Source organism: Aquila chrysaetos, chromosome 1 (assembly GCF_900496995.4).
Source record: "Aquila chrysaetos chrysaetos chromosome 1, bAquChr1.4, whole genome shotgun sequence".
Classification (NCBI taxonomy): domain Eukaryota; kingdom Metazoa; phylum Chordata; class Aves; order Accipitriformes; family Accipitridae; genus Aquila; species Aquila chrysaetos.
The window spans coordinates 58,723,388-58,748,327 of NC_044004.1; the positions used below are offsets into that span (position 1 = coordinate 58,723,388).

At 42.8% G+C, this 24,940-nt stretch overlaps 1 protein-coding gene and 2 long non-coding RNA genes across 4 annotated transcripts in view; 2 read left to right on the top strand and 1 right to left on the bottom strand.

The window, feature by feature from the left end:
* Nucleotides 1-4,636: 4,636 nt before the first annotated feature.
* ETNPPL (ethanolamine-phosphate phospho-lyase) lies at nucleotides 4,637-20,415 on the bottom strand. Its single transcript, XM_030029216.2, has 14 exons — nucleotides 20,314-20,415; nucleotides 19,051-19,270; nucleotides 17,109-17,227; nucleotides 16,787-16,946; nucleotides 15,829-15,903; nucleotides 13,954-14,047; nucleotides 12,836-12,952; nucleotides 10,995-11,077; nucleotides 10,243-10,468; nucleotides 9,226-9,380; nucleotides 8,393-8,482; nucleotides 8,047-8,177; nucleotides 7,101-7,168; nucleotides 4,637-6,234 (listed from the first exon to the last, which is right to left on the bottom strand). The coding sequence occupies exons 1-14, from the start codon at nucleotides 20,378-20,380 to the stop codon at nucleotides 6,103-6,105; spliced, it is 1,737 nt and encodes a 578-aa protein (XP_029885076.1). The 5' UTR covers nucleotides 20,381-20,415; the 3' UTR covers nucleotides 4,637-6,102.
* The window catches only part of LOC115347691, a 46,132-nt gene continuing 27,360 nt past the window's right edge, over nucleotides 6,169-24,940 (top strand). Inside the window, exons 1-2 of the long non-coding RNA XR_003925575.2 lie at nucleotides 6,169-6,262; nucleotides 10,967-11,096. This is a non-coding gene — a long non-coding RNA (uncharacterized LOC115347691). The remainder of the gene's footprint in view (nucleotides 6,263-10,966; nucleotides 11,097-24,940) is intronic.
* On the top strand, nucleotides 19,215-24,438 carry LOC115347697. Of its 2 annotated transcripts, XR_003925579.1 has the most exons (3): nucleotides 19,215-19,272; nucleotides 19,793-20,523; nucleotides 23,814-24,438. It is a non-coding gene; the product is annotated as an uncharacterized LOC115347697 (long non-coding RNA). The 2 variants fall into 2 exon arrangements; XR_003925578.1 differs by lacking the exon at nucleotides 19,215-19,272 and having other exon boundaries at nucleotides 19,678-20,523.

A 24,940-nucleotide genomic window follows, 5' to 3' on the forward strand; every position in this document is an offset into this window, starting at 1 on the left:
TTGTTCTCAAGAGCAAACCACTGGAGCGTGTTAGCAGCGCATTTTCCAGATGAACTCCTTTCATGCCTTATTTTGTGACTAGAATGAAGAAACTAAGGAATGGAGACCAAAAGCTTTCCTTTTGCTTAAAACAAGTGCCCTATGCCAGCTGAAAATGTATTTACACATATTTAAGCTTCCTGGGAGATGCTAGCCAGACTGCTTGCTTCCCTGTGCTTGTGTCTCTTTGTTGCTTCATGGTATTTTGCATCATGGGCCTCTTGACTTTGTACTGCACATCGTAGAGCTTTATTTCCTGACAAAACCACATGCAAGTACGGAATAAAATGAGGTAGCTGCAAATAAGCAAATTGAACTAACTGTACTTTGTGACTTGCAGTCCTATATAATCAGGATTGTGCCTGATAAGGTGATTAACCTTTACAAACTGTAACAAAGGTTATTACAGCTGCTTTTATACATGGAAGTAAATAGAGACATAAAGATGTTAGAAGTGACTCGCTGAGCTGTGGAATGAATCAATAGCTAAGCGGAAGCCAGGGATCCTTTTCCAGGCTTTCATGTGACCATAGGACTTTCTGCCTTGTTGATTATTAAAGACTTTTAGCAAACCTCAGTCCCGCACCAAAACACATTTCTTCATGTTCTTCCCCTTCCGCTTCCTTTAATTTTTTTTTTTTTTATTCCATATTGTTGTAAATGTATGTTATTGTGATATTGCAGCGGTGTTTAGCCTAACACACATGAATGTTTGTGACCAGAGGTGGGAGAGACTGGAGGTTGTTTTGCTTAGTGCAGATTGGTCTTGAGTTGTGAAGCTCAGTGAAGGCTTTAAACTTTTGGTGCTTTGTATCCAGGGTCTTCATGTAGGCTCAGCCGTGTTTCCTTACAAAATATCAACATGAAGAGTCCTCCTCTGTAGACTTCTCTCTCATGGCCTTTGTAAGATACCCTGCATCTTTGGAAGCTGAATCCTACAGAGATGATATGACACAGTCCAGTCACAACACGAGTCAGTGAGATACGCAAAAACATAACTTGTCTTTTCTAATTCAGCTTTTCTGCTGAACCACAGGCACCAACAAAATCACATTTTCCAGGTGGGAAAATACAGATGCGTATGGGTAGCAGTGTCCTGGTTTTGGCTGGGATAGAGTTAATTTTCTTCTTAGTAGCTGGTGCAGTGTGTTTTGGATTTAGTGTGAGAATAAAGTTGATAACACGCTGATGTTTTAATTGTTGCTAACTAGCGCTTATCCTAAGTTAAGATATTTCTGTTTCCTATGTTCTGCCAACAAGCAGGTGTACAAGAAGCTGAGAGGGAGCATGTCAGGACAGCTGACCCGAACTAGCCAAAGGGATATTCCATAGCATAGAACATCATGCTCACTATATAAACTGGGGGGAGTTGGCCAGGAGGCGCGGATTGCTGCTTGGGCATCAGTTAGCGGGTGGTGAGCAACTGCATTGTGCATCACGTATTTTCTTGGGTTTTCTTTCTCTCTCTTTTTTTTGTTATATTCCTTTTCATTACTATTATTATTGTTATTATTATATTTTATTTTTATTTTATTTTTATTAAACCATTTTTTAATGGTTATTTATTTTTATTAAACCATTCTTATCTCAACCCATGAGTTTTACTTCTTTTTCCCAATTCTCCCCCCATCCCACTGGGAGGGGGGAGGAGTGAGCAATTGGCTGCGTGATGCTTCGTTGCTGGCTGGGGGTAAACCATGACAAGCAGAAATAGGGAAATTCGGTCACAGTCATTTGGCCTTGTCTTCCCTTGCATAATCCTTCTGCCAGAGCTTGGCTGGCAGCAGCACAGGCCAGGTCCAGATTGAAAGGGGACACTACTAGAACACCTGCTAAAGTCATCACTGAGAAACCTGGAAAATTAAACTAACGTTTCTGCTGCTATGAACTAATCTGCTTTGCTTGCAAGCATTAGTCACTTGTTTTTTTCTAAATTATTTTATTAAATGGAGAAAAAAACCCCAACGAGATGATAGATCAAACACGCTTACATACGTATACACAGTACATAACTGTACAGTATAATGAATACTCTTTCATTGACATCCCAGTTTCTTACTTTGTCTTCTCTAGTATATTACTGAATGCAGCTTCTTTAACAGTTTCTGTTTTTTCAGCTCTTAGCTTAGAGTATGGGAAGCACTGGGAGCTTACTATCCAAGAGATGCCTGTACAAATTCTTGTGTCCCATTTTGCAAGAGACACTTAAACAACCTTCTCCACTTTTAGAAATATTTTTCTGATGGGTGTTTTTGTCTTCTTCTTCTAGGCTCTATTTTTTGCATGTTGGTGCTGAAAGCTGTGGGTTTAGATGAAGGTGTCCCAGGCCCGGTCAGACATTTGACCCAGGCTTTTACCACATTAAAAATGAAATTTTGTCACTGCTTTATGATGGTGGGGCTTTTTTTTTTTTTTTTTTTTTTTGAACAGAAATGCTTTGCACTTTGCAACAGCACATATAAAATAAGTGTTTCAGGCTTGTCACTTGGTCCTCTTCATTCATCTCCCTTTTTTCACCAGATGGTATATCATCAGAGCTTGCTTCTTCTGTGGTGGGTGTGTGTATGTGGGGCGGGGACAACTTTTCCCCTCTGGACTTTGGTCTGTTGGGGCTGTCTGTTAGTGTGCAGTCACCAAGCTTAACAGCTGTGAAGATTATAAAAGTATTATCTGATAAGACTGTGTTGTATGGCTAAGAAACTATACATCTAAAAAGCAACAGACAAAATATAATACTCTAGCATAATTCTTCTACTCCGTATATTTCCATTGCAATGTTTAATGGAGCTAAGGCTGAGGCTTTTTTCCCCCAGATGTGACCATGCTGCATGCTCTGTTTCCTTGGCAGTTCAGTGGTGTTACGTTGACATGGCAACTTTTGATCCTGATTCTTCTCCCCAGAACAATGCTGGTTAAGGCACAGCTTTCTGACTCCGCACAGGTTCAGTCCCACTTGCTTTTATGTAGGCGAATCGACTGGCAGTGGTTTCAGACTCTCACAGTGTCACTCTTTCATCAGTATTTGCAGCAACCACTGTCCTTTCTTTTTCCCTTATTCTAACCAGTCTGTTTGCTTAAAAGTTTTAAAAGTGCAATATAAAAATGAGTGAAACAGTGGTAAACTATGAGAATGCACTAAAACTATCTTGATTCAGCTTCCAGTAGGATGATGAGCTAGAGTGAACATATAAATAACTAACTCCAGTGTGTGATGCTCTCTTGGGATGGAGTCCTGCCTTTCCCTCGTGCCGCTGTCTCTTCCTCCTGCTGCTTGCAGAAAACTGATGGGGAAAAAAGTCTGGTCTCATTTTTTTTCTGCAAGGTTAGTGAGTAGAACTGGCTGACAGAGGTATCTATCTGCTGAATGTAAGGGCTAGGGTGGAGGTTGAACTATATGGCTAAAACCAGGAATTACACAGCCAGGACAGGAGAGGTAGAAAGAAGAAAAAGGGAAACAGAGGGCTGGGAAAGGGAAAAAAAGCATTGCCTGTTCAGTGGAGGGAATATATTTGATCAGTTCAGCTGACTGGAATGGCTCTCTCTGTGTTTAGCCTTAATTATTTCTGCTTCCACTCTCCCATCCTTTAGTTAGTCTCTTCTAATTAGTAAGCCCTTCACAGTAGGGATTGTGCATATCTTGCTGGTGGACTCGGAGCTACTGTGAGAATATTAACAGTGATATAGTAATAATAATTCTAGTAGGTCCAGCTCGACTCCTGGTAACTAACAAACTGTTGGATTGGTTCCTCCATTTAAATGACAGTGGGGTTTTTTTTCAGTGTGTATCATAGAAGTGATAGCCTTTCTTGTTTAAAGAAAATAGAAGACTTAATTGTTCTAGGTAACTCACACCTTCCATAATGAGCAGAACCAGTAAGTAGAGACCTTCCTGACTTGTGAAGCAGAAACTGGGTGAAAAACACTAGTAAATTGGAGCAATGGCTGTTCTATGTATTTCAAGCATGTGCAGAAGCAAGATAGGTAGCACAGAGGTAGAGGCACAGGCCCCTTGTGTTTATGAAGTTGTAATCTTCACCTCCCCTCAGATTTAGGCTCATTGGATTTTTTCTTCTAGTTCTTTGATATGCTTTTGAAAATTAAATATTAATGACCTGCTACAACAGTCAGTGCCATAGTACAGACCGGTGGGCTGTGTGCCTTGAGCTTAACCCTTCTGATAAATCGCACAAGCATTTGCTTGCAGGGAAGCACATGCTGCTGCTGCTGCATGCAGTGGAGGAGGTGTGATGCAAGTAGCCCCACTCCATATGGGGCGTGACCTAAACTGTGCCTTCGGACACATACCAAATTAGGTTGACTTAGGTCTTTGTGTAGTTTCATGTTGGAAGAGACCTGTGGCATCCTTCCTGGTGCTGGGTTAGCAGGGGCTGAATTGTGGCAGCTGAGGTAACATCTGGCTTGGAGGGTAAGCGCTGCCAACAGCTGAGGACTGTGTAGGGTCTCAGGGAAACACAGCCTAGCCAGTCTGCTTTGGCATGGAGACAACCCACAGCCAAAACTGAAGTTACCTCCCTCATCAAATAAGTGTTACTGAAGAATAAAATTAGAACAAATAACCTCTTTGTGGAGGACATCATAATTACAAATAAGAGATTTATTTTTATTATTCAAGGATCATGAAACAGAAGATAAGCCCGCTTGCAGATGTTGGAAGATGTTACACTGGCAACATCAATATTAATATAGCAAATTGTAGAAAATATGAAATTAGATAAGGTGCTCAATTTTCAGTCATATCAGTAGGGTCAGTAGCAGCAATTACAAACCAGCAGAACTTAGGGTATTAAAATTGAAGAGGAAATACATTTTGTCTTTTTTTTTTATGAAGTACAAACCATTTGTAAAGCCCTCAGTGTCTTCCATAGCATGGAGTTGTGCATGTACTAAAAAAGAGAAGCAGGACTTGTGTGCTCTTGTTGAAATTTAACACTGACAAGAAGACAAGTCAGTCTAAAGTATCTGCAGCAGAGATAGGCAGTGGCTGCGAAGTGGTTGCATGCATGTTTTATGCAGTGGTCCTCTCATTTTAGTAATCTGTCAAATGTTAGCATAGCCATTTATGTGTCAAGATTCCATTCAACTGGTATGCGACTCTTCATCAGCACTGACAAAAAGTAACAGCATTGCTACAACAGGATCAGGCAGTAATTCCCACAACTGTCAAAACAACTAAAATCCATCGGAATGCAAGCTGGGCTGTCCCTGGGAACTTAATTTTGAGAGACACTCAGGTTAATTCAATCAGTGTGTCTGAAATGATATATACTCTACTTGCATATTTTTTGGACTGAGAGGGTTCAATATATAAACTTTTGGAAAAAAATCATAAAATCTTACTCTATATAAATAGTTATCTATAAAAGTTGCTTTATCCATAGAAAATTAGGATCCAGATTCTTCATTTTCTTTGAACATAAAGTGAGAATGCTCGGCATAAACGTTGTGTCTCTACACACACAGTGGTAGACTCTTGGTAAAGCATCGTTGACGTTAACAAAGCTACACCAATTTACATCAGCTGGGAATATGATCCATAGGACCTAAGTTACACTGGAAGATAATAATGATTTCTCTCTCAAGCATTTTTTTAAGAATTCAGCCATTAAAACATGGGAAGTAATTAACATCTCAATATTACATATTGAAATTTAAAATATTGTAAAAATAGCATGTTAAGCATATAATTTTAATAATAATAGGATTGGCATTGCTTGTATGGTCATTAAGCAATTCAGATTCTGTGTAATATGGGTAAATCCACAGATTTCACTGAGTTTGTGTACCTATGACAAGCCTGCCATCAGCGCTAAGATATTTCTGTATCACTTGTCCATTCTGTCACTTCTAGATTTCAAGCCATGTGGTGCAGGTCTCATGTATCTGAAAAGGTATTTTAAACTCCTACTGAAGCTAATAGGAATTCAGCCAGTTTACGAAGGTAGGACTAGGCTTCAAACAGATCCTAAGACTTGGACTATTGCACTCTTCCTCTCAAAAGCAAGCTGGACACAAATTCAAACTGAATGAGGAAACTTTCCCTCTTCATGTTCTTATTCTTTTACTTGACAGTGAGGGTTTTTTAGAATAAAGCCCATTTTCTTGTCTGCAGGCAGCTCCATTCATATGGCCGATGCTTTCATTTGCACCTTCTGGCTGAGAACTCCCTTCAGTTGTCTGAAACAGAAATGAAATGTCAGTGAAGGTACGTGCATGTCTTCCAACAGTCACCCATTGGACTTGGTTCCTGTTAGGTAGCTCTGCCTGACCCTCCTCTTTTAGTGGCACAACTTCTTAGCTTTGAAAGAAATTGAACTGAATGTGTACAAATGTCTGTAAGAAGAGGGTTGCACCCCAAATCTAGTATAATCTAGATGATAGCCAGTAATCCATAGGGTCTCTGCCTTAATTACTAAATCCCTAGACAGCTGGGCTATTGCCTTCCCACCATTTGCAGCATCACTGGAAAACTCACCAAGGGTCAGCTTGGCAAGCTTTCCTATAACACAGTGGGTGATGTGTTTTTAAGGGGGTCAGAAATTATATATGAGTTATCCAAAGCTGGGGCTGCAACCTAAGAAGTCCTAATTTGGATGCATGTCAGCCATTCGTACTCAAAGTGCTATGATGGAAACGAAATCCTTGGAACTCTCTGAAAACTTGGACACCTTCCAGGCTGAAGGCTTGCTTAGAAAGCCAAATAGCCATCAGTAGCACACAGTACCTAGAACTAGTAAAATAGTTGACTGCTGAGCTCACAATTTTGTGCAGCCCAAAGTCTGGCTGGTCTTCTTTGCAGACAAGGCGAGGGGCTTGTCTATAACATGTTTCTTGTTGTAGGTCTGTATTACTCAGCCCTTTTTAGATTTGCCCCAGTAACACAATCCTCTCGGGTTTCTAGTAGCGGGTTACATTCTGAGCTCAGTTTCAAGGCACAGAACCACTCACACCACCAAAAACGAAGGTGTGCCCTACCAAAGTAATTTATACTTGATTTGCCAAACACCTATCTGAATAAGACTTAAAAAAAATTCAAAACATACTTTTCTTTTACACTGTGCATTTGTAGATGCATTATTTTCTGTCTTCATTCCAGTTGCCTCTTCCATTTCTAAAAAAAGTAATAAAATAATTAATTAAAAAGAATCACAGGTAAGTAAGCATACAGTCAATTTAACAGCTGGCTGAAGTAAAAAATACCTAATCAGCTATTCCTCTGTGCATTTATCACACAAGAATAACTGAAGAATGATGAATATTTCCTAAAACATTTTTCTGAGGCAATGTGATTAATGTATCAGGACTGTGTAGCTTGCGGGTGTTTAGAGAAAAGAACGAAATCAGCAGCTTGACTGTAGCATGGGGGTTCAGACAGACCTTTCAGAGCCGAATTCTGCCTTTGTCCAGGTTCGTGCTAGTCTAACTCCAGTTGTTATAATCTCAGGAGATGGGAGCGTTTGATGTAGAACGGGCTTGGAGGGTCCTTACACTAATAGTATACCTGACATTATTTTTCCCTGGATTGGTCCCCAGGTAGAAGATAAATAGAGCCTGAAAACCTTCAGGCTAAATTTGAATGAGACAATCATGTTCCAGTATGCCAGTTAAAACAAACAAAAAAAAAAGGTAGAGCACATTATGGAAAGTTTCACCAGTGTTTCAGCAGTGTCTTTTAGGCCTGTGCTGAATTAATATATTCGCTCCTTAACATATAGCATATGCGACCAGAAATAAGTAGTAACACTGAGTCTGTAAGAGAAAGGATCAAAAGCAGGATTTTGCCTAGAAGTCTGGATGAAGTACATATGGGGCCTTTTATTTTTTTATAATAATTAGCATTAAGAACAGCAGTTTGGACAAGTGGTAAGAAATGTAATTGATTACTTTCCCTTGCACGTAATGGTCTAGATTATGGTGGCTGGTGTTTCTAACGGGTCATCTGGAAATGAACGAAGAAGAGTATTCCTCTGAGCACTAAAGCATACATACCTGTGAGAAGTGCATCAATTGTCTCCACTACATGTTTTGCATCTTCCATTGTGAAACACATTGGTGGTTTAAATTTTAGTATATTTCTGTGGGGTCCATCTGCACTAAGAAGGATTTGATGCTCTTTCAGCCTGTGGAAAGAAGAAACATCTGTGTTAGACACAGGTATAAAACTATATTGTCTCCTGTCAGACAGACCCTTGAGGCTGAGTTAGATTTTGAAACTTTTCTTTTTCTAGTACTGTGTTATCAAAAGCTACACAAATTTAAACTGAAATTAATGACTAACTGCTGGGGAATATTAGGAGGGTTTGATCACTGCATATAGTCTTTAGAAACCATTTACTTGTAAATAAGGTGAAGGGCTTCAGCTGTGGCTGGTGTTCGCTTTTGTTGATCTTTCACCAGATCCACTCCAACAAACAATCCAATACCCCTGGAGTAGAGAAAAAAAACACAGACAAGTGAAATCCAGTGTCAGTAACCCAAGCCTTCTGCTGCAAATGCAAAACCTGTTTCTAAAAACTGCAATCCCTTCCCTGGGGTGCAAGTGGGGAAGGAGCAGGAAAGAGGAGACTTTCTCTTTGGTCGTCTTTTGGCACTGGCTACTTCAGACAATCAAGTGGGATAACAGTTTTTCTGGATAAATAAATTTAGCTGGCTTATTAAGGCTACATGGCCAGTTAAGAATGATAGAATAATTTTCTTTCTCTCCTATCCTGCAAACCTCAAGCCAGGGAGCTGTGGAAGACAAATAACGAAAACCAAGAACTAAAAAAGCACCACAACACAACCCCCTGCCCCAAAAACCTGAAGGCAATTATCTTGGTAGTAACATGAGATGAGGAAAACCCACACTAACATCTCCAAATGAAATGGACCAGAGATTTGAATAAGGTCTCCATCGTCCCAATAGTGTGCTGACAACTGGGCTATTGCACGTGGATGGCTCTTCTCTCCCAGAGCTTTTCTAGTGGCTATGCTTACACCTAACTAAGCAGATGGATGGATGACTTTTTTGAAAAATGCACTGACTTACAGTATCAGTTTTGGGTAGTCCCTTTTAAAAAAAGAGGTGTAGCATAATCATGACATAATGTTTCTGTGTTGCCCTTACCCTAAACTTGTTTATTTTTCTAGCACAGTTATTATTCTCTGACATTGCTGTAAGGCACCTACCTGATATCTCCCACTAAGGGGTGTTTCTCCTTTTGCTCAGCCAGCAACTCCAGGAGGTAATTTCCTACACGTGTAGCATTTCCTTGGAGATCTTCTTTTTCTATTACCTCCAGCACAGCCAAACCAATAGCACAAGACACTGGATTGCCTCCAAACTGACAGTAAAGACAAATAGGAAAACAAAACCAATCAGAAACGTTCATCTGTGTTTATCCATGTAGTTTTCACTTGCCTCTCCTGCTTGGCATATTGTGAGGAAAGCTTGAAGTGGTGGCCATTTTGTGCCACGCAGGCTGTGGAGCACCATGCCCACCACTTTGGGCAGTGTAAGAGGCCCAAGAGAGGGGCTTCCTCTTCCTCTGCTTCGGGTTTCAGTAATTTGAAGATTTCACAGCTGAAGCATTCAAGCTGCTCTCACGGTTAGCTGATTGTATATGCAGGCAAAATATTCCTGTGAAGAGCAGTGGGTGACTTGTTGAACCAGAGGGTATAAACTCCAGGGGGATTCATGGTAGCTGGGAAGAAGGCTCAGTCACAGAAGCAGAAAGAACACTCAGTAAAGAAAGCTGTTCCTCTGTGGCACGCAGGCAGCTCAAATGTTTCCTGGTAAAGGGTCACTGTTTTGTTAGGTAACAACTGCAGAGCAAGGTCTGCCAGGGCATGAGCCTCACCAGCACAGAGCCTATCCCAGAAAATGAAATTTTACACGGTCAACATTTCAGAGTGGGGAAGAGAGAGAGAGAAAGGTAAGGAAGAATTTATTTGTATGAAGGTGAGCTGAGATGCATGACTTGCCAGAGAGCTAGTGCTGGTCCACATTAAGATATGCTACTCAGTACAGAGCATATTTCAAAGCCTCTACACTTGCTTTTAGATCTTAGACTGTGGTTGACTCGAACTCTTAGTAATGATGTGATGCAGTAATGGATGTAGATGTTAGCTGAATCACCTGAACAACTTCTAACTGCTAAATGCAGACCAAAAGAAAAAAAGGCATACCTTCACCTACGAACTTACTGTATTGAAATACTCCATTCCAGAGGCACCAAAACTTTCAGCGATTTCCCTTGTTGTGACCACACAAGACATAGGGTGGCCATTGCCAATGGGCTTTCCCATGGTGACAATGTCAGGCACAAAGTCTTCGCCTTGCAGTTGGAACGCCCAAAAATGCTTCCCAACTCTGCCAAAGCCAACCTGGACCTCATCAGCTATGAACAGTCCACCCGCTGCACGCACATACCTGAAAACAAATAGAATAGTTTGAATGACTAGTGCTGCAGTACATGTCTTGGGTAGGCAATCTAGGACAAAGGAGTTTGTATTACACAAATTCTCCAGTGTGAGACCAGGTTAGGAAAAAAAGAAAGAACATGGCTGCTGAAACACAGCTATAGCTATTTCAATTGATAAAATTTTTAGTTTGCTAAATGTTAAGAAAAAAAATCTGGTATTTTGATGCAAATTAGGGGTACTGTAATGGTACTGCAGGGTTGTATCTATGATGGTTCAACTTCATCTTCTATCAAACTTATGGCCTGAGGATTAAGGATAGAAAAGGAAAGACAATTATCCAGCTCAAAACAGTTAGTCAGGTGATGTTCCATAAAAAGTAGAAGTGGAATCACACTATTCAAAAAGTAGAAAGGAACCACATACAGCCAAGAACAAGAGAGGGTGACAGCTGAATTGATTGGATAAGCCCATAGTGAAAAACCTGTTTCTTTGGTTAATTTTCCAGTTGTGCCCTTTTGAAGTGATGTACGTACTCTGCCACTTTCTGGAAATAGCCCACAGGTGGAATTACTTGGCCTCCACAGCTCTGCATGGATTCAGCTATGAAGGCAGCAATCTACAAAAAACAAACTCAGGTGAGAGCTGTGTTCATCTACTCCACCTTTGCACAAACATCTAACAGTCTAGAAATAAATGTTTAAATGTATGCCTTAATTTAATCACACAATGGGTTGGACAACTGAGGGCTCTTTAGAACAGCTATGGTTAAAGAATTTATTCATTTTGTAATCTGGGGTGCCCAAATTTGCAGTAGCCAGGGCCACCTTTGTAACCTCATGGGAATACAAGGACCTTCGTTTAGCCCTAGTCCTACAGCTGTTGAGGTGGAAAACACCTACTTGTGTCAGTGGACATTGGATCAGGCTCCTGGGAGCTCTGTAAATTTATTTACAAATTTCTATTTACAGGAGACACACAACAGTGTTTGCCATTTTCCCGAAGAGGTTAATGAAACTTGCTTAATGCCAAGGCTCTCCAGTAACATGTATATGTTGTGATCAGCTTTTTTGTTCAATCCTGAACACCAGGTAGAGGTGGGTAAAAGCTGAACTGTAAGATGACCTGAGGCTACACTTTGGGCACCCCTGCCTAATGCAAACAACTACACAAGTAAAATGTCAGCACGAGGCACTTGACAATAGAGGAGAAAAATTCTACAGGTGAAATAATTCCAGTTGCTAGGAATGAAAAAGAAAGTTATTTCAAGTCAGGAAGGGTAAGAGCAGCAGATCAGATACACTGGAACATCAAAATTCGTTTCTTGTCAACAGCAGAGGTCTATGCAGCAGAGATACGATATTACCCCAAAGTCTCAGCATAAGTCTGCTATTTAAGGGATTGCATCCCCACACCACTTGTGAACCCCTCCCTGAGCATCAAGAGGTCTCTCTGGGCTGGTGCAGTCTTCCTGGAAACAAGGCCGAGCAGTAACTTGTAAAGAACCGTATACTATATTTGAAGAGGCATGCTACAGCCAAAGAGTATGAAGCTTCCCATAGCATGTGAGGCTTAGCGTTTAGCACAACTTGTCCTGCCACAGGTCTATGTCACCAAAACCTAAGAAATATGCAAAAGAAAGGAAACAAGGGAAGAAAAAAACAAAACTATCCGTTAGTAGAGAATAAAAAAAAGTTGATGAAGAAACTAAAAGAAGAGTGATGTAAGTCCATTGGACTAGAAGGGAACATGTTGTTCCAATCTCCACTGAAGTCTTCTGTGACTTCAGTGGGATTTGGATCAAGCCCTACATGTCTCAAAACACTCATGCCATCACACAAAACATTAACACACATTTTAGGTAAACCTGTTCAGAAATTGTTGGTTTTTATCAAGGTCATACTGTATATGATCGAAAGGTTCACCTTTTTAGATGACTCCAAAGTTATCTTAAGCTACTAGACTCAGAAATGTAGTATCAAGATTTTATCTAGCATATTTTCTCCATGTCCTGGAGACTTTTATATATCCTTGCTAGAATTTGTGATGTAGTTTCTCAGCTGACCTCAAAGCTTGCCCTAAGATATTTACAATCTACTGATTCAATGCATAAAAAAGGAAATTAAACTGCTTTGGTTGTAGCTGCTTATTTAGAACTGTATTATTGATCCTTTCATTGATGTCTAGAGAAACTGCGCTAAGAGCATCAGGTAGAAAAATGGCCCATTTTGACCATAGAACCCACCACAGAAAAATGAAGGGCAGGGGGAAGCAAGGGAACATGAGTAAAGAAACATGTCCTTAGTTGCCTGTTTCATGCCCCCATGTCACGCTTAATAGATGAAGCCTCAGCATTTCTAGAGCACAAGACACACACCTTGCGTCCATTCTTCTGTGTTTCTTCAATAATCTTTTTCACCTCTTCAGCATAAGCACTTGCTGGATCTGGGTGGTCTTCCCTATATTTTCCTCTGTAGATATCTGGAGAAGGAGCCTGAAAAGACCAATTTTATTTTTTTTTTTTTTTAAGCCCATCCTTCTGTGAAACATTTACTTCCTTTTCTATTGCTCTGAGCTTTTGTCTTTCCACACAGATAGATAATAGGAGTTAGTACAGCCTGAATTTCTGCATGGTATTGCAAAAATGCTTACAGGAGCTTAAACTCAATCTCGCCCTGTGATGTGTTCAACATTACTGGACGCAACTGTTGAAAAAGCCATCATCTACCTCATCCACCTTTCAAGACTGTCCCTCCTCTCCCCCAAGACACAATACTGAATCCTGGTCCATCATTTTATTTCAGATTCTTGCAGAAAGATCCATTTCTGCAACTGGAGAATGGGGTTTTCCAGTCTGTCACATCCCTTCCAGCGTCCTAGTCATGGTACGAATCTGTATGACCTTCAAGCCTCTACAAACAGTGTTGGCAGATGTTCAGTAAATAAGAGAAAGGAAGTGGTATAAAAAGGTGGATACTACTTTGGCAGTGTGGTTAATGCAAGGAGGTCTAGATAGGAAAGGCCTGCTTGGTGTACATCTCTGGGCTGAGAATGATTTTTGTCTTTGTAAGATACACAAGTGCAGGCTGAAAATCAAACAGTATCAGCTGGACACCCATGAGCTCTATACCCAGATCTGTGTGAACTTGTGGGGTCTGCCTTTCCGGTCTTTCGAAGTAGACTCAAAAGTCCTGCATATCTTTAGTCAAACCAACACAATAGATACTGGCTAATTTCTTGAAACTGTGTAACTATACAGCGCAGTGACTCAGGAAATGTGTAGCACTCTGAAGGAAATCAGCCTCACAGCTAAAATACCCTCTTAGAAATCCAAAAGCAAACAATTTTGCTGTATTTAATCCACTAACAAACAGCCAAGTATATGTACTCTAGCATCAGCAAAACAGAATGAAAGCATATTTATACCAGAAGTGGGTAATTCAATATGCTGCATAACAGGCATAAAAATGACAAAAAGCAAAAAACTACACTTACCACATGCACAAACTCCTTCTTGCTGTCCTTTCCCAGCTGATTAAATTTATAGGGACTGATGTCAATCAGAGATGTAACATGGCCATGGTAAGCACTGCATGAGTGTTAAATATCGAAGTCACTTTTCGCCAAATATATAGAAGAGCTAAATTTACAACTGTGCCCATAAATAATCCAGAATAAGCAACTGTATCTGCAACGCAGTAGCACTGTTTGTGAAGGGATCTTGATTTAATTTAGTCTTTCTCTCAAAGGCAATATGAAATTGCTGCTGACTAATTCACTAGCAAGACTGGAACCAGGAGGTTTTTTTTTTTTTTTCCTTGCATAACATCAAGTACCAGCATGAGGACAGACCAAGATGACCCATGGACCTCACTGCCTCTAAGGTGGCTGCCCTAGCAGCCTTACCTAGCAGTTGAAGTGGGGGTCCAGTTCCCTCATTTCCAGCCTGTGGACCCCACTCTGGCCAACCCAAGCTTTGCAATCTAGACCCCAACACCATTGCAAAGACTCTCAAAAGTGTGCATTGCATTGGAAAGTTGGGATCTTATGGAGCAGCAGCACACCACTACCTGCCCCGAAGGCCCTACAGTCTAGACTGTTTGGCAGAAGTCGCCTTCAGGAGAAGGATGAATATTGTTTGAATATAAAAGCTTTATATTGCAGAGTATGCTCAAGCTGGTTACTACTGAGGCCAACTTGATTTAGAAATGAGGAAACAAAGCCTTTTGAACCTAAAGCATGTAGCAGCTTCTTTCAGGGAATAAACAATTTTGTTCACCCATAAACTTGAAGCGAGGGGAACCTCAAACCAAATCAAAGACATGTCACAATCTCATAGTAGCACACACATAGGGTAGAGAGGATGTTTTTTGAACTCCTTTGTCTTCTTTACACCTTCTTACTAACCAGTCAACAAAATCTGCTAATGGACACAAAGAAAGGACAGAAAGCCCACCCTGACTGGGATGGTAGCTATGGCAAAAGCCTACAGAGCCTTGGGACCTGGGCAAAGAAATACCCTGTGGTGTTCAGGAAGACAAGACATGGCAGTGAAACAGTGACAGAGCCAGCTCCATCCTCAGCCTCTCCTGATGGAAGCTACTCTCAGTGGCTCCAAATCTTGGCCACGTGAGTCAAGGAAGGCTAACAGGGATCTGAGCATGGCTGAGTCAAACAAGCTTTGTGCCGTTCAGACAGAGACACGTGCTCTTGCAGTTGCTCTGGCTGGACTTTCTAATCACAGTCTGAGAAGAAGATCCAGCCCTACAGCAGCGTAACCAACCCTACAGCTGCATCTAGGATAAGGAAACCCAGAGACGTGGTCGGCCACCTTCCCCATGGCTGACGGCCCTCTCAGTGCCTCCTGATTTTGGAGCTGCTTGGTTTTGTGTGTGCACTTGTGTTCACTGGAAGAGATCTGAGCATCGGTGCAGCACCATTGCAGAGCTACAGGATCTTTCTTCTTGACCACGGAATATTTATTTGTACAAAAAGAAACATGTCCAGCAAGGCGTGACAAACAGAAGGCCCTTTTCCAGAGCAGCCCAGTGACCAGACCACTCATTGACATTGAAAACCAACATTCAAGTCTCTGGCCTGAATTGCTTTGGGAGGCTCTGTGGGAAATGCCCTATAACAGGTGATTGACCTTCTAGGGTGACTGACAAGCTTATTTTTCAGAGATCTTCAAAACTTCCATTTATCCAAATGTGGAAAAGGGATTTCCTGACCTGTTCTAGTATGAAAGCAACAAAGCTTTTCTTTCAGCAGGCAGTGAACTACAAACAGCAGGGGGTTGCTGCAAAGCTGCTTCTGAAGTAATGGCAGGAATTGCTGGCTGCATTCACATAAGCTACTCTATGTACTTACTTTTCAAGGGTGATCACGTCTTGGTGCCCATGGTACTGCCGAGCCAGTCGTAAAGCAAGATCATTTGCTTCAGACCTGCATAGTAACAGATACAGCCACAAAATAGTGAGGAAGCACTTCCAATTAAAATGGTATTCTGACACAGAAGAGGAGGCATGGGACTAATGGATATAATAAGTCAACACAGCAGGCTCTGTTACTATACAGATTACAATGCTAAGGTTGAGACCGTAAATGCCATGTAAGAGGGCAAAGAAAAAACAGCTCTTTGTGTAAACAGCAAACAAAGAGATGCTTTCTTTCCCTCCTCCAGTTTGCTTGTAGACATTTACCTCCTCTTGGTACAAATGAGACTGCTTTGCAGCTGAGAGCACAATGCAGCCACCAACCCTCGAAAGGCAACAGTGTGCCAGCCCCTTCTCCCACCCTCCACAACAGCTCCATCCTCCCCAGCACTTGCACCACCAGGCAGCTGAGAATGCAGATCTGCTCCCCAGATGAAGACTCAAACTTCCAGCCTGACCCGTAGCAGCCCCTCTGCTCACAAGTCCCTGCAGGTTGTCTGTTCTGGCAACATAAGTGATCACAGACTAAATGGACCGCCTAAAGAAGACTACTCGTTTCCAAGGTCATATGCCAATTTACAGATAGCATTCACCAATCTGTACATAACGTTCACCAATTTGCAGTCTAATTTCCTTTTCTTGCTCCCCCCCCGCCCTTTTTTTGCATAGCATTCAGTAGACCACTTTCATCTTTTGGATCTCTTGCATTGAGCCATCACACTAAATATGATACCTGCAAATAGGAAGGATCCTTCGATCAGTACTGGAAATATTATTGTTGCTGATTAATAAGTCCTATTTAGTAAGATTTAGACCCAGCTGTTCTGAGCGTCCATTTCAAACAGAAGCAAAACAGTCATAATGGAAGGAAAAAAAAAAATACTCAGACATACCCAGAGTTAACAAAATAGCAAACAGAGAGTTTCTCGGGCAGGGTGGCTGTAAGACGCTGTGCATACTGAACAAGGTTGTCATGCAGGAACCGAGAATTTGTATTGAGCAGTTCCATCTGTTTTGTTGCAGCCTTTATCACATATGGATGACTGTGGCCAACTAAAGAAGAAAATAATGAGTTATTACTAGCAAGCAGTCAGTTACTGAACCACACAAAGAAATTCAGAGAAGCACTGTGAACATCATCACTTGGAAGAAGTGTGTTCTGATCCCTATTAGAAATGAAGCAATAGAAGCAGTCCTACAAGTTAAACTGCTTACCATGAGCAACGTTGTTGATACAGTCTAAGTATTTTTCTCCTTTGTCATCAAACATATATTGGCCCTGACCACGCACTATCTTCAGAGGGTCCTTGGCAAAGAAAACTTTGCAGGAAGGCCTAAAAAAAAAAAATTATAACACCATTTTAGTTTTCTCAGTTGTTCCCCCTCCTTTGAGTCTTGAGGGGGTTGATCTTTTGCAGCCCTGTCACCCTCTGCAAAGAGCTCATGAGTGGTTCAGATGATGGTCAAGCAGTACTCTTCCCAAAATTAAAAACAGGCCCTGCACACCTCCCCAGGCACAGTGGGAACAGAAGCAGGTCTTTAATAAGGGCGTTTTCAAAGCATGACTCTGTCTGCAAGTGGTTTCACAGGAGCACAGTGATTGCAAGTCGTTCCAGGTCCTTATATGTCCTGTTGTGTTTCTAGGCTGTAGCTCTGTTTGTTTATATGCCTTACGAACTTGTATGGCCAATTAACTCACTGGGAATAAAACTAAGTTGTTAAGCATTGTTTTATATTATAGCCAAAAATTCATTATGCAATGGATGACTGTACCGTATAGAGGTCAAATTCAAGAACAAAACACTAATGCCTTGCAGGCTTTATTTTCAGAGGTGCTGAGCAGGTCCTAAAAATCTCACTATCTCATCCTGACTGCTTTAGATAAAATCTTTAAAAGCAGCTTTTCATAAGCACCTAAATCACACTGGCTTCCAGCAAAACTCGAGCTCTTTGTAAAATTTTCCAAAGTACTCTTTAAACGCTCTTTTTTTTTTCCTCTTGGAGAACATGCCATCTATGTAATTATGTTGAATGGTATCACTGAGCAGAAGGGAAGTCTTCTGGCCTTGGATAAATAGTTGTTTCCAGGTAACTCAAAGTTATTGTCAGATATATTGAGACTATGAACTTGTAAAGACTAAGTGTGACTCCTAGGAAGTGAAGTCATTTACCTTCTTTCTCAGTTTCCAGCCCCATTGCCTAGATCTTTTCTGACATCTTCGGCTACTCCTTTGGTACACTTTAAAAGCCGTGCACATCATCTCTGGCCATTTCTTGACTACAGTTTTTTTCTTCTGTAACATCTCAGTCCATTCTGTGAAAGTTTCTTTTTGTTCGCCCAGCACAGCCCAATCCTATAATCCTTGCACAGGCAAGAGTCCCTCAACATTGAGCTGGCCCCTAAATAGAGGTTGATGTGCACGCTTGATGAGGCCATGACTTTTATGAATCTTTAGTGAGCTTTCTATATATGCCCCGCATTTAGGATGCAATCAGCAAATAGCGCTGGTTTCAACAATCTGGACTTATTTTTCACTCGGTGACAGCTACTGAGGAAAGAATTAAAGCTGCACGTTCTGGAGGAACTAATATTGCGATACAGTGGGATAGGACATGTGCCCAGCCAGGAGCGTTGCTCAGGCCACAGCTGCGGGCAGCCTTCCTGCACCCCCCCGGTTAGACTCAGCTTAAGAAATCCCCTCATTTAACAGAGACGTCTGTTTTTCAGGAGCATGCAGTTTATTCACACCCTCCCCCTGCACAGCCGCATTTTAGCCATACACCTGGATACCGCGCTCTGGTTGCTTGCTTTGATCTGTTAAAAAAGTGAAGTAGCGTTTGATGTGCTGTGTTTTAATGACTGCATTCCCTCCGCCCGCCTAGGGAATTACAAGTGGCCCATAGATTTGGCAAGCTGAAGGGCTGACAGGTCGGGTCGGGTCGGGTCGGTCCACACTCCCCCCACCCCCCGCGGGGGCTTGCCGTGGGGCCGGTGGGGCCGCCCAGCGCTCTAAACCCCCCCGGGCAGCGCCGAGCGGGTCCGGCCGGGCGCTGTCACCGCCGGGGGTGGGGGGGCAGGTGCAGCCGACGGAGACCGAGACCTTGACCTTCCTCCTCCTCCTCCTCCTCCCCCCCCCCCCCCCGCCGCCGGCCCTACCCGATGTGCTTCCTCCGCAGGGCGAGGGTCTCAGCCTTGCTGTACCGCTCCTCCATCCCGCCGGCCCGCTCCGCCCGCGGGCTCCCCGCCTCTTTATGCCGGCTCCGGCCGCCGCCAAACCCCTCCTCCCCGCCCGCCGCCCTCCCGCTTTCCCCGGGGGGACGGGCCCGGCCGCGCCCCCACCGGGATTTCCTTTTGGGCCCACTCGTGATTCCTATTTAGGTAAGGCTCCGCCGCGGGATTGCCGCCGCGCCTTGGAGTTTTTTTTTTCCGGCGGTGCCAAACGGCACAAACTTGCAAAAAAGAACCGACCTGGTGCGGGGGAGGCGGGCGGCCGCCCTGCTCCCACCCGCGAGCGTGCCGTGCCGGCGGTGGCTCGCCTGTCCTCGGTCGTTCTGGTGGTCAAAGCACTGCTGCTGCGGACATCCTCGGGGGGGGGGGGGGGGGGGGCACCAGGCGGTTGATTTAATCAAAATCAGGGTCGTAAGTCAAGGACCTTCGCAGCTCCGTAACTTCCAGAACCTGTTCGTAAGTGTAGGCTGAGATACATACTTGTATATGTCCATCAAAGCCGGTATCTGTATTTCTTGTAAAGTGGGGTGAATTAGTAAGAAAGAGCTATGGTTTTATACACGTAAGTAGAAAAGGGCTCTAGCCCTGGTGCTCTGATGCATTGGTACGCCCTTTTCAGTCCGGCCAAGACCTAAGTATAACTGGTCCTATGATCTCTTTCTAACCACAGCGCCAGCATAGAAGTGATTTGCTCGAATGTGGCATTTCTTCGTGGTTACCCTTGATAACCATCTCACTGGAAGTCAAAGCCCATAAGAAAAAGGGGACGATTTCATGGGGAAGAAAGGCAGAATTCACATCAAGAGGCATCACATTTCAAAACAGCGAAGCTGCTGGTGGAGCACCTCTGCTTTACCTTCTCCCTGCCACAGATTCACCCTCTCCTTGTCTGGAGGCTGCTCCTTGAGCTGCGTGGGCAGGCAGCAGCAAAGCTGCGCCTACTTCCCTGCCACCCCATCTGTAGCTCGTCTGTGCCACCTGCAGCGCTATGTTTGGAAGAGTTTTCAGAGAGCATATGTAAAGCCACACAATTTCCTGTGCTGATGATACTTGTCTTTTCTAGATCAGTATCCAGCAAGTCATCCCAAATTTTGCAGATGGAAGAAACGCACCTCCTGATTTTTACATTTTTTTATATCTCTGCCAGTAAGCTACCTTTCTGCTTCTCTAGTCAAGCGTTTCTTTTCCTGCGGGCGTTTTCTTGAGCTTCTTCAGACAGTTTTACTTTTGAAGCTCCGCATCTTTCACATTCCTGCATTCGTGCTCCATCGGAAACCTTGCCTCACCAACCAACAAAACAGCCATGTAGCAGAAGTGGTAGGAGGCACCAGCAGCTACACCTCTATATCCCAGCAGAGACAGCAGCTGCCTGTCTTCAGTGACTTGTCCAGGCAGAAGAAGGTATGGGCTTAAAAGATCTGAGGGAGTTGTCAAAGCTGTCAGCTGGGGCAGTATTGTACAGGCGGCGATGAGATTCATTGATGGGTCTCAAGAAGAGAGCAGGCATTTAGATCTGCTAACACCCAAGTCGAGCCTAGGATGGAGCCTGTCAGGATTGCTGTCTGCAATGTTTTTCCGTTTTGCCCGCATCTCTGAAAGCTGGGGAATGATATTTAGCATAGGGTAGATGTAGTTCAAGTTGTACACGTTATATACTAGACCTAATCATAATCCCTTTGTAACAGTAAGGTAAAGAAAGGCTAGAGCCCAGGCAGTGAATGGCAGCATGCCAGTCCGTGAGTTTGAAGGCATTTCAGGAGAGATGTTTTTCCTGCACTTGGCTGGTGCCTGCCCTCTGTCAGTGCCGAGCACAGCCTTGTCCCTCCTCTGGGGCCGCTGGGAACGCTAACAGTGAAAAATCTCAGCTGTTTATGCTGACCTGCCCAGTCTTGCTTGCACAGAAACACTGGACCACAAACAGATTTAAGGGATATGCAAGCTACTGTGCTTCTACTCCTTTACAAGCATGCGTCGGCAGCCAGCCCTGGTTGTATCAGGGCTTTTTGTTTCAGGTTCAGCAAAAGAAAGTTTGTTCACAGCTAGATTAGTAATTGCTTTAAGCAATATTAAACTTCATCAGGAAAGCTCAGAGTGGTAGGTGAAGTAGCTTGTTAGAAGCGGAGGGGATGTTGTTTCTCTGTTCCTTCACAGCCATGGAAAGAGGCTTAACAATGAAGAAATTATCCCTCCCTCTTGGCTCATAGTTCTTGCACACTGTTTTGATACTATCAGCAGGAACAAGCCTGCCAAGTCTCATGTGTAGAGCAGAGGAGGTCTGTCCTCCCTGATTAGCAGAGAGATACCCTGCACGAAACACAGGGCTTTCCAGCACCTTGTCACTTGGCTTTTTTAGACCTCTCCCACTCCTTCCACTTGCCCTCATAATGCTGTGGAGTAAATAGTAGCAGCTATTTCTCCATGGTATAAAATAGTTTCTTTTTTTTTTTTTAAAATACTTTTGTTTTGTTTTTAAAAAAACATACTGTTTTCTCCATCCTGCTCTGTTTGCTTTCTGAACATTCTAATTGATGGGTTTTTTTCCACACTTCTTTAAGGGCTTTGTCCTGGCAGGGTATCAGCAACCAGCAGCCTGGTTTCCTGTATGAATGATGAAAAGGGGTAAATATTTTTTAGAGCTATTCAAAGTATCCAAGTAAGGTGGCTTCATCTCCCCATTTAACTGTTTAAGGAGTTACAGTACTTCTGAAAAACAATGTACTGCTAGTGCATCCTGAGAAGCAAACCCATTAGAGGTGGCCAGTGGAAAATGATCTAGGCTGATGTTTCAGTACAGAAAGGTAAAAAAGACAGACAAACCATACCCATCTGCACCTTCTCAGCGATAGCCAGCTGCTTGGCACTTACTCTGAAAGGGGAATGGACTTGCCTGTGAGTTGATGCGGTGATCGGTCCAGCAGGCCCGAGTCAGTGGAGCGCAGGGTGTGTTAATTAGGTATAAATAGGCCAAGGGTAAGGCAGAAAAGAGCAAGATTGTGTTACTTACAGAGCTTCATGGCAGCATTTCTTTCCAGAGCCATTTGCATGCTTGCTGGGTCCTGGATAATTTTTGTTGAGAATCATTTCAGTGCTGAATGTGCCAGTGGTGGTTGCAGTTCCAGATTTTTAAATGGCGAATTTGTTCTATACACATCTTTCTGATACAAGGTAATTCATATAATAAAGAGAGTTGATACTTTAGATTATTTGGGGGGGGGGCCATATTTGGTTTTATCAGTTTTATCTGAGCCAGAATCAATTACCTCACAATAATCTTAACATGCCAGAGAAGAGAGCTCCTAAAAGCTTGCAACAACTTGCCAGGTACTTGGTAGCTCCAGGAGGGAGCAGCCAGACAAAGGTGATGCCAGTGAGAGCTCATGACTGCTCTGGTTAGGTGTGGGCACTTGGAAAAATTAGTCAAGCCGTAACCTGCACATACAAAAATAATCAGGATATTTATTAGTTATTGAACATTCTGTCTTAGCATAAGCACATGAAAAACCTGCATCTTGGTTGATGTGACAGGAGCTGTGTCCACCTTTGATCTGAGACAAACTAAAGCAGCTTGAGTACAACTATACTAGCAGACTGTGATCTCTCTCTGACGAGGTTTATGTACAGTGTTTTCCTGAACACTTCAGGTTATGTGTATATATATTTGTATGCATGCATATATATATATATGCATATATTTATATATATGTTCAGATAGACACATATATATACATACATATATATGGAGCATCCAAGCTCTGAGTTTTGAGCAAGAATCCAAAACCACTGTATTTTTCTACTGCAGCCAGGAGAAGGGAGAGGCCAATGCCCTGTGAGTACTCTGTCTGGAAATTAGCAGAAGCCAACACAAGACAAATTAGTAACCCTGGGAAGACAGAAAGACTGCTTGCAGGAACATGACTTAAATGTTTTGGCATTCCCTTGTTTGTTTGCTTTTAATATTTATTTGAGTGCAGTTGTTACTACTTGCTGAAAAATGCATGCTTTGTCAGGTCCTTGTTTTGTTTTGTTCTTTTTATTTTTAAACATTTCTTTGTTTGTGGTTATTATAATTGAACCCCTAGGTTAGGTGAAGCTGTGTGAGATGAGGATATAAAAAGCCACTTCTGTTGCATTTTGTTGACTTCTGTAGTGTCCTTATTACAAATGGGTAGGGATTAGCAGGTTTAGTAGGTCCACAAAGCAGAGTTGGATGTCAATAATGGCCTTTAAGTACTTGATTAAGAGCTCCATTAAAAAAAAAAATAAAAATGAGAGGGAGAAGAGCAGGCATTTCACATTGCAGCCCTGTGTGTGCTTTGGCACGTCACAAAATTTTGGAGGTGGTATCTGGATAGGAAGGAATGCCAGAGGAAAGTTGCGTCCCATGAGTATGGTAGGATGCGAAGGCTGTAGGGTACCGGTCAGCTGAAGTTTGAGTTCAGAGGGAGCGCAATACTGAAAAGTAACAGGGAGGCAGTAAAAGGACTGAATGGGAATTCTCACCCACAGACAGCTAGCTCTCGCAGCAGCCAGAGTGCATTGGTTGTTACCGTACTGGGAATGACGCTACCAAAAATACGTGGACTGCCGGCATAGTGCTTATGGTGACTTGGCCAACATCGGAGTAGCTATGTTACTGAGAGGGAAAAATGCAGCAACTGTCCAGAACATACTTTGTGTTTGTTTCTTGGCAGGACAGTTGCACCGGCACCTAGACCCGCCTTCCCTCCTCTACAAAAGGAGAAAGGAGAAAGCTGGAAGGCAGAAAAGGTCGAGAGCGACCGCGGCAAAAGCGAGGACTTGGCCCGGGTCAGGACTGCCGGGCTGGTGTGGCAGCAGCGGTCGCAGCCCTCGGGGCCGCATGTGCAGCACGGCAGAGCAGCGTCTGCTCTTGGCATCGCCAGGCGCTTCCTCAGGGACACTGAGCACGTTAAGCTGCAAGTACCTCATCTGGGAAAGGGAGCAAAGCTATTTTTAGTCCCCCCAAGAGTCTAAAACAGAGCTAGATAAGATTAACGGACATTTGTGGAGATTACCAAGAGTTAAAAGTAGAGGTCAAACTCCCACGGTGCTCATTCTCTCTTTTAGCTTAGAGTGACTACATTTTTGAGGTGAAGGAAGGGGAAACAATGGGGACCATTTTGTTTGTCTGAAATCTTTGGGGATTTAAAACCCCCAAACCTTTAAATAATGCTATGAAGAGATTACAGCTGATGCCCAATGTTTTATTTTTCAAAAAAAGTCCTTTGTTCAAGGAGACTCCTGCAAAAATGTGTTGTCTTAGACCAGGGTGCTTGAAAATATACCATTTCAGAATAATTATTATGCTCCATCTTTTCTGAACAAACTGGATTTGTGGTAATACAGACCTTCACATTTTCTAGCTTGCACTGTTACTCATGACACTGCCTGTGTACATCTTTATTTCTCAGCAGTTCAGGTTTATTTTTCACCTTCAGTATTATACAAAGGGGAGATCGGTGATTTTCAGCTTTATTTCTTTGGATCCTAGGATGCCTGGGGACTTGCCTAAGCGATAGTTTCAACTTCTGGTTAATACACAGATCCTTGCAGCTTTTCCAGAGCGAGGAAAGGCTCTAAGGTTTGCAGCAAAGTTTCTTCCTTCCTTACTTTTGTGGATGCCCATAGCCTGTGCTGCCTGTTTAGAAAAGATGACTGAATGGACTTGGCTTTGAAGGGAAAAGACACATTAAGAATAGGAAGAATGAGGTGGGGTTTTTTATTGCATGCTGTAGGAAAATTGAACATGTTGCAAAGACCCTGATTTTTGTGTGAATGTGAATACTGACCGATAGGACCT

Bases quoted from the DNA above. Each gene is read 5' to 3' on its own strand.
- ETNPPL (XM_030029216.2), bottom strand. From the start codon at position 20,380: ATGCAGGAATGTGAAAGATGCGGAGCTTCAAAAGTAAAACTGTCTGAA. The intron at 14,048-15,828 runs GTAAGTACATAG...ACACTCATGCAG, and splicing joins GACGTGATCACCCTTGAAAA to TGCTTACCATGGCCATGTTA. The intron at 6,235-7,100 runs GTATGTTTTGAA...TTTCTGTTTCAG, and splicing joins ATGCACAGTGTAAAAGAAAA to ACAACTGAAGGGAGTTCTCA.